The sequence below is a fragment of the Ammospiza caudacuta genome, chromosome 8 (genome assembly GCF_027887145.1).
Source record: "Ammospiza caudacuta isolate bAmmCau1 chromosome 8, bAmmCau1.pri, whole genome shotgun sequence".
Taxonomy (NCBI): Eukaryota; Metazoa; Chordata; class Aves; order Passeriformes; family Passerellidae; genus Ammospiza; species Ammospiza caudacuta.
The window spans coordinates 43,091,021-43,108,992 of NC_080600.1; the positions used below are offsets into that span (position 1 = coordinate 43,091,021).

Genomic DNA, 17,972 nt, shown 5'->3' on the forward strand with positions numbered 1-17,972 from the left:
GGAGAGCCAATAATTTATTTTTAGCAAGGCTGCCATCAGATTTACGTCCATCACTGCCCAGAAAAGAGATTTGTGGTGGGGCTGCAGGAAAATTTATGAGGGAAAATCCTATGGTTTCAAATGTTACCCACTGGAAAAAAACCGTGCACAGCAAAAAGAAATGTTTGTACAAAGCCTTTCTTCCTAAATTTATACAAATGTACGCAAGGAGCTCGCTGGGTTTTTCCCCTCTCACATGGGGAACATGAGTAATAACCTCAGGAGCTGGAAGGGGAACAAGCAGTTCCTGCTTGGAGTAGCAGAAAAACGGGCAAGGAGTCAGAAATGAGGGAATCTGGGATGATGGTGGTGATATTTGAATGTGCTGGGAGGTCTCTGGGGCCCAACTGGGATAGAGGAAACCAAAGTGGTACTGGCACAGCTGATTTATGGAGATTCACTGGAGACAGCTCCCAGAACTCCCAGCTTTTCCTTCCAGGCAGGGATATTCCTCAGCAAGCAGCCAGTGTTGGGTTTATTTTCTGTTGAAGAAGTTTGTTTGTTTGTTTGTTTGTTTGTGTGTTTGCTTGTTTGTTTGTTTGTTTGAAGATGTGTCCCTGAGGGCCTCAAAGCCCTGTGGATGTGGCACTTGGGGACAAGGCCTACTGGTGGCCTTGGCAAGGCTGGGAATGGTTGGATTCCATGCTCTTGGAGGGCTTTCCCAGCCTGAATGAACGAACCTGTGGTGGAATTTTCTTCCCCTTGTGAAGCAGGGAAACAGCCCAGCCCTGTTTCCCTGGGCTTTTCCATGTCCCTGCAGCACCACAACTCTTCTATTCCATCATTATTCCACCTGCTGGAATCACAGAACCCTGGAATGGCTTGGGTGGGAAGGGACCTTCCCAGTGCTGAGGGATCAGTTGGATTTGGTGGTCTTGGAGAGCTTTTCCTTTTCTTTTGTCCCTTTTGGCTGTGCCCAGTGATTCTGTGATTCCAGCATGAACGAGAACTCCGCGCGCGCCTCTCCCGCCTCACCCAGCCTTGGAATTTCCTTATCCTCGCAGGTTTGACTTTGAGAGCCTGGAGAGCAGCGTGGAGAGCTCCATGGACAAGTCCAAGCCCTGGAGCCGCTCCATCGAGGACCTGCACAGGGGCAGCCAGCTGCCCTCTCCCGTGGGGAGCAGCGTGTCCCGCTCCGGCCGCCACTCCACGCTCCGGTACGGATCCCTGGGGACGGCACCGCGGGACAGCCCTGCCCTCTGGGCATCCCTCCCTGCCCTCCGAGCCTGGTGGCATGGGAAGGAATGGTGGTTTGAGGTGGAAGGGGCCTCTCAGGGGCAGGATGGGCTGAGGATGTGTGTCCTTGTGCCACTCCTCTTCTCCAAAATGTCACTGAGCATTCCCAAGGACCCAGCCAGACTGGGGCTCCCATCCCGTGTCCTCGCTCTCCCAGCAGCACGTTCCTTCTGTGCTGCCATGAATGGGACGCTGGATTCTTTGGAAAGGGCACTTCCCTCCCCCAGACCTGCTGTCACCCTCTCACCATTCCATGCTTGACTCTCTCTTTCTCAATATTCCTTTTTTTTTAGTTTTATTTATGGTAAAAGGCAGGATCACCTCCCAGGGTTGGCTGGCAGTCACCTCTCTCCCATTCCTTGGATGTCCTCAGCTCCCAGTACTGATACTCAGGATGCAGCTCAGAGGGTTGGATCCTTTGGGACATTTTTTAGGTTTTTATGGAGTTCTGCTCCATAATCCAATGAGCATTGCAGAGCCCAAAACTGGAGTCACTTCCAGCCCTTCCCTTCCAGCAGGGATGGTTTTGGTGTGCCAGGCACTGACCTCAGCCCTGGGGTTGATGCTCAGTGGCTCCAAACCTTGTACTTGAAAGATTTAATTCCAAGCCTTCAGGGAGTGCAGAGGAGGAGAGATCTGGGGTAGAAACCCAGCTGTGGAGTGCAGCAGGATCACCTGGCTAGTTGATGAAGGGATTTTTTTAGTGTTTTTGGTGATTTTTGCTCCTGAATTGCTCTGCCAGAAGTGACGGAGCCCGAGCTGGCAGGAGGTGCCGTGTCCTCGGGAGAAGTGCTTGGGATTAGGAATGCCTAACTCAGGAATACCTTACATGTCTCTTACATTGTTTCTCTTCATCTCCTTCCACCCTTTTCCCTTTCTCACATCTCCCTTTATTCCTCACCTGTCTGAATCTCCCTTTCAACATCTCCTCCATTCACTTTTCCCACTCGGCCGCTCTTCCCCCGTTCTCCCACCTCTCCCACGGTTCCCCGTGCTCTCATCTCCTCTCACCCCCCCTCAGACTGGTTTCTCTGCCCGACCACCTTGAGCTCAAACGCTGCCACAGCTGCCTGGCAGCCGACTGCCTGTGGAGCAGCTTCCCCTTGCGCTCCGCCGATGGCGCTGCCGCCCGGAAAATCGTCCCGTAAGTGCCATGGGCTCTGTCCCCTCCGGGCACCACGGAGGCAGCCCTGCTGCCATGCCACGGGGAATGTGCTGGCCACACGGGCCAGGGGAAGGGACCCGGGCTCAGCACGTGTGGTTGGCACATTACAGTTCCCAGCCTGGTTGGCGTTTCCGCGCAGAGAGGGGAACAGCTGGCATGGGAGCAAGAGCTGGCTTCTCCTTATCGTGGTGGAAATAGTTGTGTTTGATAGCTGAACTTAGAGCTTTTAGCCCTTGTCCCTCTGATTTCCCCTTTTGGTTATAAATAGAGGCTTTGCTCATACCCGAAACTGCCACGGAAATGGGACCTGACAGAGTTTTCCAGCCCAAATTTTCCTCCTGCCTCCAGAGCCATCTTGGTGCTGGGGCAGCATTTTTGGAATGGGTTTTGGAGGGTTTCTTTCCTTAAATCCGTGTTTTAAAATTTTAAATAAATTTTAAAATCTGTATTTTTAATATTTAATTATTTAAAATACAGATTTTAAATAATTTAATAAAATAATTTTAATAATTTAATAAAATGCAGATTTTAAAAATAAATTTTAAAATTTAAAATCTGTATCTTTTTATATTCTTTTAAAGAGGTATTTTTAAAAAAGGTGTATCTTTTAAAAATATGTGGGTTTTTTAAAGATCTATTTTTAAAATGGTATTTTTTCAATAGCTAGGGATTGTGTGCATTAACAGAAACCTGGAAGAAAAAGGTAGGTGAGAGATTTTTAAGAAGGGAAGGTTTTTTTTGAGCTATTATAATTTTGAAATTGTAATTTTTGTGATTATAATATTGTATAATTTTTATGATTATAATATTGTATATTATAAATGTACAATACAAGTAAATATTGGTGAATTGAAGGAGAGCATTCTCCTCAGAATAAGGCAGGTGCTCAACTGAGGAGGGGGTGCAGGGTGGTTTTTTTGGGCAAAACCAAGAGGTTCTGCCCCATCTCTGGGTGATAAATGAGAATTTTGGGATGTGTGGACACGCAAGGTGTGTGAGATTTCTTGAGATGGTGGAAACTGTGCAGTGGGAGGAAGGAAGCCCAGAATCCCAGCCTGGTTTGGGTTGGAAGGGTTTGGACTCGTCCCGTTGATGGGCAGGGACACCTCCCACTCCCCAGGCTGGGCTGGAAGGTTTGGAGGGGAAAGGAGGAGGCTGAGAAGATCTCCCCAGGAAAATGCAGAATTCAGGAGCTGGCCGGGGTGGGCAGAGCTGTGTCCGTGCTCCAGGACCTTTCCCCCCTAATTCCAGCCCCACTGCAGCTCCTCAGCAGTGCTAAAGCTGCCAATTCCCTGCTCCTGTTTCCCTGGCAACTGAGAGGGGATGTTCCTTCAGGGGAGGCACAGGGATTTGGGAAACCGACACCAAAATGAGGGCAGGAGGATGAAAAAGGGGGAAGAACCTTGGGGGATTTCAGTGCTGCTTTTTTGGGAGAAGGAGCTTTGCTGAGAGCCAGGCTCTGCTGTCAGATAAATATTAATGCAGGCTTTGCAGTGTCCCAGCCCATTAGAAATTCCCTTTCTTCTGAGGAAAATGTTGGAGTTTTCATGAGGATTGAAGTGAGAAACTTCAGTTCTTCCTCTGGAGTCTGTCGGGTCTGTGAGCAGAGAATGATCCAGGCAAATCCAGAAATGGGCTTTGATAATGGGGCTTAAATCTGCCACGGTTTTGGGAGCTGCAGTCACTGAATTTGGGCTTTGCCATTGACACTTCCACTGCTCTGGGGCCTGGGGAAGTCATCCTTTTGTCAGATACTTCCTAATAACCAGAACATCTTTGTGAGCAGCTACAGCAGATCACAGAAACCCCAAACTGCTGGGATGAGCCAAAACCTCCCTTTCTGATGGAAATTTTTGCTGTCAGTTGATACAAACCCCACAGTTTCCAACCCACCCCCAGCAAAATGGCAGGGATGGAACCCAAAACCCACCCAGCCCTGATGAACTCCAGCTTCTCATCTCTGTGAGACCCACCCTGGGCTGCTCTCCTGGGAGCCAGGGGAGAACAGGGTAATTTTTAGCTTCTAAAAAGGTGAAAATGATGGGAGAAATCAGCAGTGATTTGTATTAAATTGGGGCATTCAAAGTCTGCACCATTGGAGTGGGCACATCCTGGAATTCCAGGAGGGTTTGGGATCTAATTCCAACTTTCCTCCCACCATCCCAGGGTGCTCCAGCCTGGCCTTGGGCACTGCCAGGGATCCAGGGGCAGCCACAGCTGCTCTGGGAATTCCCAGTTCCCAATGTCCCACCCATCCCTGCCCTCTGGCACTGGGAGCCATTCCCTGGCTCCTGTCCCTCCATCCCTTGTCCCCAGTCCCTCTCAGCTCTCCTGGAGCCCCTCCAGGCCCTGCCAGGGGCTCTGAGCTCTGCCTGGAGCCTTCCCTTCCCCAGGGGAACATTCCCAGCTCTCCCAGCCTGCCTCCAGAGGGGCTCCAGCCCTGGTTGCACCTCCATGGCCCTAAAATAGAAAAAATGATGGAATTACTCTTTAACGGATGCATTTTTCTGTCAGATCTGGGTGAGAAAAGGAACCTCAAACTCTGTATTCCAGCCCAGGATCAGCCCTGGCTCTGCTGGTTGCTGGTTTTCCCACGATGCTGTTGAAACCCTGCCCTCTTCCTCATCCTCCTCATCCCAAACCTCTGGACCAGCCCCCTCCCCACATGTGCCACCCCCCTGCAGACCCCTGCCCTCTGCAGGGCCTTCCCCAGGCCCAGCTCTGCAGCTCCTGCCCTTCTGCGGGGCAAAGAAAGGTTTTGCAGTTCCCCTTGCAAGGAGGGGCCGTGGAAATGAAAGAGAAACCATCTGAGTTTAATTAGCAGGGTAAATATCCTGGGGGTGACATCATCTGGGACCTGCAGCAGACAGGAAATCAAACGCAAGCCGTGCTCCAGCTGCTGGGCCGGGCCTTGCGGAGCAGCGTGAGGGGAAGCGGGAGGAGCTCAGGCACATCCACCCTTCCCTGGCTGGTGCAGCACAACGGGAGGGGCTGGAGCTGCCCTGTGGTGGTGCTCACAGGGGTTCTTGGGTGAGGGGAGAGATGGAGATCTGACTCCGTGTTTCGCAAGGCTGATTTATTATTTTGATTTATTATTTATGATACATACTGTATTAAAACTATACTAAAATAATAGAAGAAAGGATTTCATCAGAAGGCTGGCTAAGAATAGAATAAGAAGGAATGATAACAAAGGTTTGTGTCTTGGACAGAGTCTGATCCAGCTGACTGTGATTGGCCATTAATTAGAAACAACCCCATGAGCCCAATCCCAGATGCACCTGTTGCATCCCACAGCAGCAGATAACCACTGCTTGCATTTTGTTCCTGAGGCCTCCCAGCTTCTCAGAAGGAACAATCCTAAGGAAAGGATTTTCCATAAAACATGTCTGTGACACTGCCCCACCTTGGGGAGCAAACAGAACCATCAGGGAGCCTTGGGATGGCTGCACACACAGGGAAAAGCATCCTGAGCTGGAATTCTGGAGGCAGAGCCACCTTCTGGGGGTCCTGTAGCAGAAATCCTCGTTGGTGCTGGGTTCTGGTGGCTCTGGTTTGGCCTGGAAAGCCACCCAGGTATGGAGGAGTTTAGGAGGGACATCTCAGCTTGGGAAGGTTCCATCCAAGTGGTTGGATCCAGGCAGATCAGACCCAGTGCTGGACATGCTGGAGTATCCTTGCTTCCCAATTCTGTTTTTCCAAGCACCTGGAAATACCAAAATCTGTGTTCATGGTCATTTTTGTTGTTTAAGGAGAATTCTCCCCATTTCTTAGAGCCAACAGAACTGGTGGATGCTTCAGTTCTGAAATTCAGGCAGTCACCAGGCACTGAGGAAATTATTTTTCTTCCATCAGTGGCATGATAAAAATCTCATTAATCTGATTTTAAATGCATGAAAATAATTCTGCAGCCCTTCATAATTTAAATCTGAGATAAACCAGTGTAGGAACCGTCTCTGTGGGACTAAAAATACTTCAAAACCTTCTTTTTTTGCTGTTTTTTTTTTCACATTTGGTGGGATGCATGTGTGGAATTGGCAGCTCTGGGGTGTCCAGGCAGCCCTGGAGGTGCTTCCACACTTCCCAGTTCAGATTCCCAGTTTGGGGTCACTCAGCTCCTGTTGTGACTGGGAAGGGATGTTGGGACAGGAGGGCACAGAGCTGATCCAGGGGGATGTGGGACAGCCCTGGCAGCCCCATTCCCACCCATATCCCAAATATCCAGGTGCAGGAGCAGAGCTGGGGGCAGCAGCCTCCTCCTGGGCTGCACCCAAAATTCAGCTCCAGTGCTCCAACCCCTCAGACTAAAAATGAAATATAGCTAAACTCCTTTATACCAATGTATAATTTTATAATTTATTTTATATTTATTTTCATTAATATTCAATAGTACATGTTTATAATTTATTATTTAATCTACTTATTAGATGTACTTTATGCATTAGTTAATATGGAGTGCTGATCCCAAACTGGGTCATGTTTCCCAAAATCCTGCAGTGCCCTGAGCTGATGGATTCATTCATATTTATGGATGGGGAAAAAAAAAAGGAAAAACTCCTTTGAGTTTGGGTTTGGGGATTCCTTTCATCTCAGCTGGGAAGGAGAAGCCCAGGGGAGGGATTGTGGGAAGCTGGGAATTGTGGCAGGGTGGGCACAGGGAGAACCCAGCCCTGGTGTGGGACCTTGCTCCTCTTGGGTTGTGAGGTTAAAATGGGGAATTTGCAGGGATGAGCTGGGAAGTCACAATAAAACAGTGTGCTATTCCCTGTTCCTGCTTTTTTGTGGATTTAGACAGGGAATTTGCAGGGATGAGGCAGGGAGTCACAAAAACTCCTGTGGTATTCCCTGTTACTGCTTTTATCATGGATTTAAACCAGAAAACTTTCAGGGATGAGCCAGTAGTCACAATAAAGCAGTGTTCCTGCTTTCTTGTGGATTTAAACAAGAAATTTTCAGGGATAAGGCAGGGAGCCACAATAAGCCAGCGTGGTATTCCCTGTCCTTGCCTTTTTTGTGAATTTGAACAGGGAATTTTCAGGGAATACAAAAAAACTGCTGTGGTATTCCCTGTTCCTGCTTTTTTTGTAGATCTCAACAGGGAATTTTCAGGGATGAGTCGGAGAGAAGTACAAAAAACTGGTGTGGTATTGTGTTCCCTGTTCCTGCTTTTGTCATGGATTTAAACCAGGAATTTGCAGGGATGAGGCAGGGAGTGACAGTACACCAGTGTGGTGGTATTCCCTGTCCCAGTTTCGCTGGGAACATTCCCTGTCGCCCGTGCTGGCAGGAAGGGCCGAGGTGCAGCTGGAGCCAAACATCCGCATCTCATCCCCGCCAGGACCTTTCCCTCCTTATCCCCTGAATGCTTTCTGCTCATCCTCTGTAGAACCCTCACCCGGTGGAGGGTTATTCCTGTCCCTTGCTGCCCTTTCCCAGGAAATGCCCAGGACTGATGGGAACGGGGTGTGTGTGTTCTGCAGGTACAACACGCTGCCCAGCCGCAGGACCCTGAAGAACTCGCGGCTGGTGAGCAAGAAGGACGACGTGCACGTGTGCATCATGTGCCTCAGGGCCATCATGAACTACCAGGTCAGCCCCGGGCTCTCGGGGCACGCGGTTTGGGGTGAAATTGGTGGAAGTGGTGAAATTCCCATCAAACGGGAGGGAATGGGACACAGCGATGGGATTTAGGGATTTAGGGAAAGGGCAGTGAGAGCCTGGATGTGTTGGGCCAGATCCTGTTCGTTGGATGTGCAGTTAAATAGGCCAGTCTTCTGGAGTTTGGTATATTATTAGTCTGGGGTTTAGTGTATTGTTATAAGTTTTATATATATATATATATATATAATTTTATAGAAATAGAAAATAATGTAATATAAATATAAAATTAATATTCATATAAATTAATTATATAATTAATAAATTATTAGTCTGGAGTTTAGTGTATTATTATAGGCTATAAATAAAATTATATATTATTATTTTATAGAAATAGAAAATAATGTAATATAAATATAAATATAAATATAAATATAAATATAAATATAAATATAAATAAGAAATAAAATTAATATTCATATAAATTAATAATATAATTAATAAATTATTAGTCTGGAGTTTAGTGTATTATTATAAGTTATAAATAAAAATATATTATTATTTTATATAAATAGAAAATAACATAATAAAGCTATACATATAAATATAAAATTAATAGAAATAGAAATCTATATTATAAATAATAAATAAATTATTACTTTATAGAAATCTAAAATAGCTATAAAATAATATAATATAAATAATGACTATATTAATAACTTAATTATGTATTAACAATTGATGTTAATTAATAATTATAACTATATATGATTGTATTGTAATAATATAAAATAGATATATAATATATAAAATAATAGCGTGCAGTTATATTAAAATAATTATAAAATAATTCTATAATCTATATAATATATAATATACTATATTATATGTTTATAATAATTATATAATTAATTATGAGATAATTTTAACTATTGTTATTTAATATTTAAATAATAATTATAAATATATTAAATAATATATTAACTGCAATATAAAATACATATTAAGTATATTAAATAATGCAAATATATTAAATAACATATTTGCTATTTAATATTAAAGTAATAAAATAATGATAAAATTAATTACAAGCTAAAAAATAATACATTATTATAAAGGAATTTAGTTATATTTTATGTAGTTATTAGTCTGGAGTGGTGTAGGAGCAGCTCTGGGACCTATTTTGTTGCTGAAATGGCCAAACCCAGCACTTCCAGTGCTGCTGAGGCAGGGAATTGTAAACTCATGGAATTGTAAACTCATGGAATTGTAAACTCATGGAATTGTAAAATCATGGAATTGTAAAATCATGGAATTGTAAAATCATGGAATACCCAGAGCAGGACACTGTGATGGACAGTGGGAGAATGAAATATTCTGATTTTAAATTCCATGAGGTTTTACTTGAGAGGGGCTGTCAGGGAGGTGGGGTTGGTGGGGTTGGAGGGGTTGGAGGGGTTGGAGGGGTTGGTGGGGTTGGTGGGATTGGTGGGGTTGGTGGGGTTGGAGGGGTTGGAGGGGTTGGAGGGGTTGGTGGGCTTGGAGGGGTTGGTGAGGTTGGTGGGGTTGGTGGGGTTGGTGGGCTTGGTGGGGTTGGTGGGGTTGGAGGGGTTGGTGGGGTTGGTGGGGTTGGAGGGGTTGGTGAGGTTGGTGGGGTTGGAGGGGTTGGTGGGCTTGGTGGGGTTGGTGGGGTTGGAGGGGTTGGTGGGGTTGGTGGGATTGGTGGGGTTGGTGGGGTTGGAGGGGTTGGTGGGGTTGGTGGAGTTGGTGGGGATTGGTGGGGTTGGTGGGGTTGGAGGGGTTGGGGGGGTTGGAGGGGTTGGTGGGGGTTGGTGGGGTTGGAGGGGTTGGTGGGGTTGGTGGGGTTGGTGGGATTGGTGGGATTGGAGGGATTGGTGGGGTTGGTGGGGTTGGTGGGATTGGTGGGGTTGGTGGGGGTTGGTGGGGTTGGAGGGGTTGGAGGGGTTGGTGGGGTTGGAGGGATTGGTGGGGTTGGTGGGATTTGGTGGGATTTGGGCCAGGCTGAGGCAGGGTTGTCCCTTCTCTCCCCAGTATGGATTCAACATGGTCATGTCCCACCCCCACGCCGTCAATGAGATTGCACTGAGCCTGAACAACAAGAACCCCAGGTAGGCTCCTCTGGCTCCTAGGGCTGGACCAGGTGAGTGAAGAGGGCTGGGAAGGGCTTCCAGAGGGGAACAGGCTTTGCTCTGGATCAGATGGGATCTGGAACAGTGCAGTTAAACCAGCACTGGGTGTCTGATCCCAGTGCTGCCAGAAGCTGCTGCTTCTCCAGCTCTAATTATGGCTTCAGGCTGAGGGAGGGTGGATTTAGGTGGGACATTGGGAATTCCTGGCTGGGCTGGGATTGCCAGAGCAGCTGGGGCTGCCCCTGGATCCCTGGCAGTGCCCAAGGCCGGGCTGGAGCACCCTGGGACACTGGAAGGTGTCCCTGCCATGCCAGGGTGGCTCTGGATCATCTTTAAGCTCCTTCCCACCCAAACCATTCTGGAATTTTGGGATTCAGCTGAAATGTGGCTGCTGGAGCCCTTGAGCTCTGTTCACTGCAGGGAAACCCCAGTGGCAATGAGCAGCTTCATGAAGAAAAAAAAAGGGAAAATCTTCAGGAAATGTTATCCAAGATCCTTAGCTTGGAATTTCTCTGGGAGAGATTTCACTTCTGTTCTGGGTCAGGATGCTGTGACTCCTCAGTGGACCTGCTTGTGGTTCCATGTCCCTGCTCTCCCACACATCCCTGTGCTCCCTGCTCCAGCAGATCCTGGAGTTCTGACCCTGGCAGGTCACACCAGTCCTGCTCTGGCACAGAGATGGTTCCAGGGAAAGGTGAAGCAGGGGGTGAGCTGATAACCCCACAGGATGTGATTCCCAGGGCTGAGGCTGAGCAGGAATCCTGTCCTGAGGGAAGCAGCTTCTTCCCTCTTTCTTTTATTGAGCCCCAAGTCAGCAAGCCAAGAACAAATGGGAAGTTTATTGCTGTTATAATTTTTATCATAATTTTTGTCATAATTTTTAATCATTATTTTTAGCATCATTTTTAGCACCATTTTTAGCATCATTTTTTAGCATCATTTTTATCGTTTTCCAGTGCCTGGAAATCAGGGGAGAGCCCAGGTTTTCACTTTTGGAAGAATTGGGTTATTTTGATTTTGGTGGATAAAAAAACTGATTTAAAATGTGACTGGAACAATCTGAGGGCTGAGCCCTGGGTTTGTTTCAGCCCTGGGGAGCTGTGTGAGAGCCCTGAGTGGGGTTTGGGAGCTCAGGGCTGCCTGGGATGTGCCCAGAGCTGTAATTCCAACAATTGTGTGGTGAGCACAGTTCCCAGCAGCAGCTCCAGGGAATTGTGCTCACCCCTGAGGTGTGGGCAGCACCCCAGGGATCTCCATCCCCTCCCCATGGAGGGAACATTGCAGCAAATCCCCTTGATCCTGAAAATCCCTGCGAGTTCTTCTTGTGCCAGGAGGAAAATAAGAACAACCAACCCTTGAGGAGGCAGCATTGAACATTCCATTTAAAATTTCCTAGGGAAGTGACCATTTTTTCTGGTTTCCAAAGATAACCCTGACCCTTTGAGAGCCCACAAGGTATTTCTTGTTCTGTAACATCTGCTTTGAGTCGCTGCTTGAGCATGGGACTAATTTTTTTCTGTGTGTGCATGGTTTGCCTCTGCTCAGAGCTCAGCTGCCCAGAAAGGCTTTTGTTTTCCAGGAATCCTGGAAGGAAATACTGTGGATGGTTTCCATCAGGGTTACACAGAGTTTGCTGCATGTTTTTCCCTCAGTGATCTCGTTTTCTCTCTGCTTCACTGCTGAAAATCAGCTCAGATTCCTGATTTTTCAGGAGAAGGACGTGTGCTCCAACAGCCTGCAGTGAATTGTGTGTGTGTGGGGGGCTATAAATACAAATTACCACAGAGAATAATTCAGATTTGTGTCAGGGAAACAGCAGATTGGAATTTTAAGCTCTCCCATTAAAAACTGGGCTCAAGGAAGGCTGGCTGGGGGTGCAAAGCTGCTCTTGCAGGGGTGTGCAGGGCATTCCCTGGGAGCAGCACCCCTCAAACACTGCCCTGCCTTTGCCACAGCCCCACCAGAGCCTTCTGCTTGACTTTCCAACTTGGGGTTTCATTCCCTGCATGGTTTGAGAAGCTTTAAGAAGGGGGGAGCTGCATGGCCCCAGGAGAGGCAAAGCTCCCTGTGCACCCTGCAGGATCCATTCCAAGGGTTAAACACACGCAGGGTGAGGCCAAGGGTTAAACACACACACAGAGAGGCTGCAGGATCCATCCCAGGGTTAAACACACACACACAGAGAGGCTGCAGGATCCATCCCAGGGTTAAACACACACAGAGAGGCTGCAGGATCCATCCCAGGGTTAAACACACACACACAGAGGCTGCAGGATCCATCCCAGGGTTAAACACACACAGTGAGGCTGCAGGATCCATCCCAGGGTTAAACACACACAGAGAGGCTGCAGGATCCATCCCAGGGTTAAACACACACAGAGAGGCTGCAGGATCCATCCCAGGGTTAAACACACACAGAGAGGCTGCAGGATCCATCCCAGGGTTAAACACACACAGAGAGGCTGCAGGATCCATCCCAGGGTTAAACACACACAGAGAGGCTGCAGGATCCATCCCAGGGTTAAACACACACAGAGAGGCTGCAGGATCCATTCCAGGGGTTAAACACACACAGAGAGGCTGCAGGATCCATTCCAAGGGTTAAACACACACAGAGGCTGCAGGATCCATTCCAAGGGTTAAGCACACACAGAGAGGCTGCAGGATCCATCCCAGGGTTAAACACACACAGAGAGGCTGCAGGATCCATTCCAAGGGTTAAACACACACAGAGAGGCTGCAGGATCCATCCCAGGGTTAAACACACACAGAGAGGCTGCAGGATCCATTCCAAGGGTTAAACACACACAGAGAGGCTGCAGGATCCATCCCGGGGTTAAACACACACACACACAGAGGCTGCAGGATCCATCCCAGGGTTAAACACACACAGAGAGGCTGCAGGATCCATCCCAGGGTTAAACACACACAGTGAGGCTGCAGGATCCATTCCAAGGGTTAAACACACACAGAGAGGCTGCAGGATCCATTCCAAGGGTTAAACACACACAGAGAGGCTGCAGGATCCATTCCAAGGGTTAAGCACACACAGAGAGGCTGCAGGATCCATCCCAGGGTTAAACACACACAGTGAGGCTGCAGGATCCATTCCAGGGGTTAAACACACACAGAGAGGCTGCAGGATCCATTCCAAGGGTTAAACACACACAGAGAGGCTGCAGGATCCATCCCAGGGTTAAACACACACAGAGGCTGCAGGATCCATTCCAAGGGTTAAACACACACAGAGAGGCTGCAGGATCCATTCCAAGGGTTAAACACACACAGAGAGGCTGCAGGATCCATCCCAGGGTTAAACACACACACAGAGGCTGCAGGATCCAGGGGTTAAACACACACACACAGAGGCTGCAGGATCCATTCCAAGGGTTAAACACACAGCCACGGGGTGAGGCTGCAGGATCCAGGGGTTAAACACAGACCCACGGGGTGAGGCTGCAGCTGCCCCTGTCCCCTGCAGGGTCCCTGCTGTCCCTCAGGTGTCCCTGTGCTCTCTCCACAGGACCAAGGCCCTGGTGCTGGAGCTGCTGGCCGCTGTGTGCCTGGTCCGAGGGGGACACGAGATCATCCTGTCTGCCTTTGACAACTTCAAGGAGGTTGGTGCAGCTGCCTCGGCACATCTGGGGGTCCCCACTTCTCCTGTGGCTGTCTGGAGCCACCCTGGTGTCCCCTCCATGGTTCCCGTGTTCGTGCAGAGGAGCTCTAATTCCAACAGTTCCAGCACCTTTTATTCCAGCACCTCCCAGGGCAGGCAAACTGCTGGACTGGGATATCCCACCTGAGCTGGAAAATTTCCAAATAACTGGAAATAATAATAACTCAAACTGCTGGAATGGGATATCCCACCTGAGTTTATCTCAACCTGATCTCAAATAATAAATACCTACAATAAATAATAATTCTTTATTATTAACTTAATACTATAAATAACATACATATTCATATTAAGTAATATAAGTAATGTAAGTAAATTATATTATAATTATAATATATAATATAATATAATATAATACAATATATTATATATTATATATTATATATAATATATTATATATTATGTATAGTATATTATATTTATATTTATATAATAATACATAATATTAAGTAATGTAAATATTAACAATTAACTTAATTAACATATAATTAACATATATAAATAATCTATATAATTTATATATATAATTAACCAAATAATAAAAATCTACAACAAAATATACAGTCCTCAACATAGAACAACAATCCAGACAAACATCTTATCAAAACTATTCAAAAAACTTCTGAAAACAACAAATCAAAAACTCAAAAAAACTCTCACAACTCTTCATGCAACCTCTCAACAAAATAATTCCACAAGAATAGTGACAGCAAAACTCACCAAAAAACCTTATTTCAAGTATAAAAAAATTAAACATGTAACAAAGTATTACCCCAAAGCTACAAAAAATACACAAACACCAAATCGTTACCCAAAATATAAAAACCCAAACCCCTATACATATTAGTACTATTCCAAATATAAAATAAATAAAATCCTTTTACCATAAAATATGTTTCCCAACAAGTAAAACCATAATATAAAAATACAGATATTAATAATGATTCAGCTACTGGAAATAATAACAATAATTCAAATTGCTGGAATAATATTATCCATCATTTCCATGTTTATGCAAAGGAGCTCTAATTCCAACAATTCCAGCACCTCTTATTCCAGCAGGGCAGCAAACTGCAATGGGATATCCCAGCTGAGCTGGAAAATTTCCAAATAACTGGAATTCACAATAATTCAAACTCTGCTGGGATGGGATATCCCAGCTGAGCTCCCTCAGCATTCCCAGCCCTGTGTCCTGCTGTCCATGGAGGTGGCAGAAGCAGCTCTGTGGTTTATCCACGTTCCCTGAGGTTGGTGTTGCAGGAGGAGCAGAATTCCAGGAGAGCTGTGGGAGCTTTGGGATGCTCCAGGTGCTCCCCTGAAATCCAGAATCTCTGAGAGCTCTGTGGGATCCAAGCTGGGATCTGGGTGGGACGGGGGTCCAGGATTATTCCCTGTGCAGGGAACAATCCCATCATTGGCTCTCACCCAGCAGAGCTGCTGTGTTGGTTTATACAAAAATATTCCAGAATAGTGGGATTTGGGAGGGGAGGGTGTGCTTGTGGCATCTCTGGGTGGGAAATCAGCTGGAATTTCCAGATAAACCCAGGATTCGGGTGCTTTGGGAAAAACCCAGAACTGAGGAGCTTTTCTGAAGGTGGACTTTGAAGAACCCAATGTGTTTTCCTCCAAGGCAAGGAGAAATGCCAAGAAAATAAACTGGCATTCAGCTCATCCAGCCAGCTTTTGGGAAGATCACTCTGGAATTCTGATGTTACACTGATTTATTTCCACTCCTCCTTCAGCCAGGGATAATTTTCTCTCTTTTCCCTCCCTGTCATTTGGGTTTCTCCCTAATTACAGAGAAAAGTCAGCTCTGAGCTGTGGCACAGCCTGGTGCAGCTCTGCTCCTTCCACTCATGGATGAGATCCAACTTTTAAGGAGAAAAGAGATAAAAAGAGTTCTTTTGTAATTACAGAGGCGCAGGAATTGTGCCTGGCTGCTCAGCCCCACGCTGCAGGTGCCCACATGGAATTATTGATGATATTTTACCCTGGCTGGAGAGGCTGTGAGCAGGCAGATAAGGTGTGTTTGAGGTTCCCTGTGGGGCTGACCCAGGTGTGGTGGTTTGTTTTCAGGTGTGTGGGGAGAAGCAGCGCTTTGAGAAGCTCATGGAGCATTTCAGGAACGAGGACAACAACATTGACTTCATGGTGAGTCCCTGTGCCACAAACTCCTGGGTTTTCCAGCATTTTCCTTCCCTGGGCCCTTCTGCTGACCCAGGCAGAGCTGCAGCAGCAGGGAGGGTGATGGTTCCAGGGCTGATGGCAAAAATCCCCCAAATCTGGGGTTTTAAGGTCTTTGCTGGAGTGTGAGAAACTGAAATCCTGATTTGATCAGGAAGAGCCTCCCTTGAATTCCTGCTCAGGGCTTGGATTTGATGTGGGTCCCTTCTAAGCAGGATTTCCCACCCCAGCACTGGAATTCTGAGCCTCTGTTGCACTTTGTACCAATTTAGTGCTGAGCTTTGTGTAAAAGACCTTTTTCTGCCAAAAATCAGTGTTAGAGCACCAGTGAGGTGATTCCTGCAGGCTCCAGGAATGTTTCCAGGATGGGATCACAGCCCTGAGGGCCAGCAGGTTAAAAATGAGGCTGGCAAATTCCTTGGATTTAAAAAGAAAAGGAGGGAATTACATGATCCTTGCATTTTGCCCTCAAGGCACCAGCCTGGAGTCTCAGATTTGTCCCATCCCCTTTTCCCCTGGGCCCTGGAACAGATCCCTGGGAAGTGACCAGATCCCAGTGCCAAACTGGTGATCCAGGGGGTGCCTCCAGTTCCTTCTTCCCACCAAATGACCCGGAGATGTGGAGTCTCTGGAGGCTTTTCCTGCAGGAAAATCAGATTGTTTCAACCCTCAGGTTCCTCCTAGAGGTCTGGGAGGGATCCTGGTGGATGTTGGGAAGCTGCTGCTGCAGTGCTGCTCACAGGATGGGGTTTTATCCATGAGGAACCCAGCAAGGATGAGGGAAATTCCTTCCTGGGGCACCTGGGCACAGCAGGTTGTGGCAAGGGAAGGACAAATTTTTGGGGTTCGTACCCCAATTCCTGCCACTCCACAGGAGATTTCCCCACATCCCATACCCTGGGGACCCTTTGCCTTGCCCTGGCTGGCTTGGGATGTGTGTGGATGACAATTTCTGGGATCTGGTCCTTGTTCAGGTTAGGAAATGTGCTTTGGGCACCCAACAGAGGTCCCTTTGTGCAAGTCCCCTTTCCTAAACGGGGGCCTCCAGGCCCACAGTAATCTCACTTTCACAAACCCTGAGTAATCTCACTTTCCCAGCTTAGAACCAAGACCAGATTAATCTCCTTTTTCCAGGATGTTTAAACCCAGGCCCAGATGAATCTCCTTTTCCAGGCTGTTTAGACCCAGGCCCAGATAAATTTCCCCTTTCCAGGCTGTTTAGACCCAGGCCCAGATGAATTTCCCTTTTCCAGGCTGTTTAGAACCAGGCCCAGATAAATTTCCCATTTCCAGGCTGTTTAGACCCAGGCTCAGATAAATTTCCCCTTTCCAGGCTGTTTAGACCCAGGCCCAGATGAATTTCCCTTTTCCAGGCTGTTTAGAACCAGGCCCAGATAAATTTCCCATTTCCAGGCTGTTTAGACCCAGGCTCAGATAAATTTCCCCTTTCCAGGCTCTTTAGACCCAGGCCCAGATAAATTTCCCTTTTCCAGGCTGTTTAGACCCAGGCCCAGATAAATTTCCCTTTTCCAGGCTGTTTAGACCCAGGCCCAGATAAATTTCCCCTTTCCAGGCTGTTTAGACCCAGGCCCAGATAAATTTCCCTTTTCCAGGCTGTTTAGACCCAGGCCCAGATAAATTTCCCCTTTCCAGGCTGTTTAGAACCAGGCCCAGATAAATTTCCATTTTCCAGGCTGTTCAGAACCAGGCCCAGATAAATTTCCCTTTTCCAGGCTGTTTAGAACCAGGCCCAGATGAATTTCCCTTTTCCAGGCTGTTTAGACCCAGGCCCAGATGAATTTCCCATTTCCAGGCTGTTTAGACCCAGGCCCAGATAAATTTCCTCTTTCCAGGCTGTTTAGACCCAGGCCCAGATAAATTTCCCCTTTCCAGGCTGTTTAGACCCAGGCCCAGATGAATTTCC

At 47.1% G+C, this 17,972-nt stretch overlaps 1 protein-coding gene across 4 annotated transcripts in view; it reads left to right on the plus strand.

The window, feature by feature from the left end:
* The window catches only part of FMNL2 (formin like 2), a 115,445-nt gene that overhangs the window by 77,606 nt on the left and 19,867 nt on the right, over positions 1-17,972 (plus strand). For 3 of the 4 annotated variants that reach the window (XM_058809169.1, XM_058809166.1, XM_058809167.1), the window contains exons 6-10: positions 1,044-1,196; positions 7,921-8,029; positions 10,091-10,167; positions 13,712-13,805; positions 15,941-16,015. In XM_058809169.1, the coding sequence (XP_058665152.1) occupies positions 1,044-1,196; positions 7,921-8,029; positions 10,091-10,167; positions 13,712-13,805; positions 15,941-16,015 (508 nt within the window). Of the gene's footprint in view, positions 1-1,043; positions 1,197-7,920; positions 8,030-10,090; positions 10,168-11,899; positions 11,936-13,711; positions 13,806-15,940; positions 16,016-17,972 lie in introns of all 4 variants that reach the window. The other variant, XM_058809168.1, reaches the window with a different exon arrangement.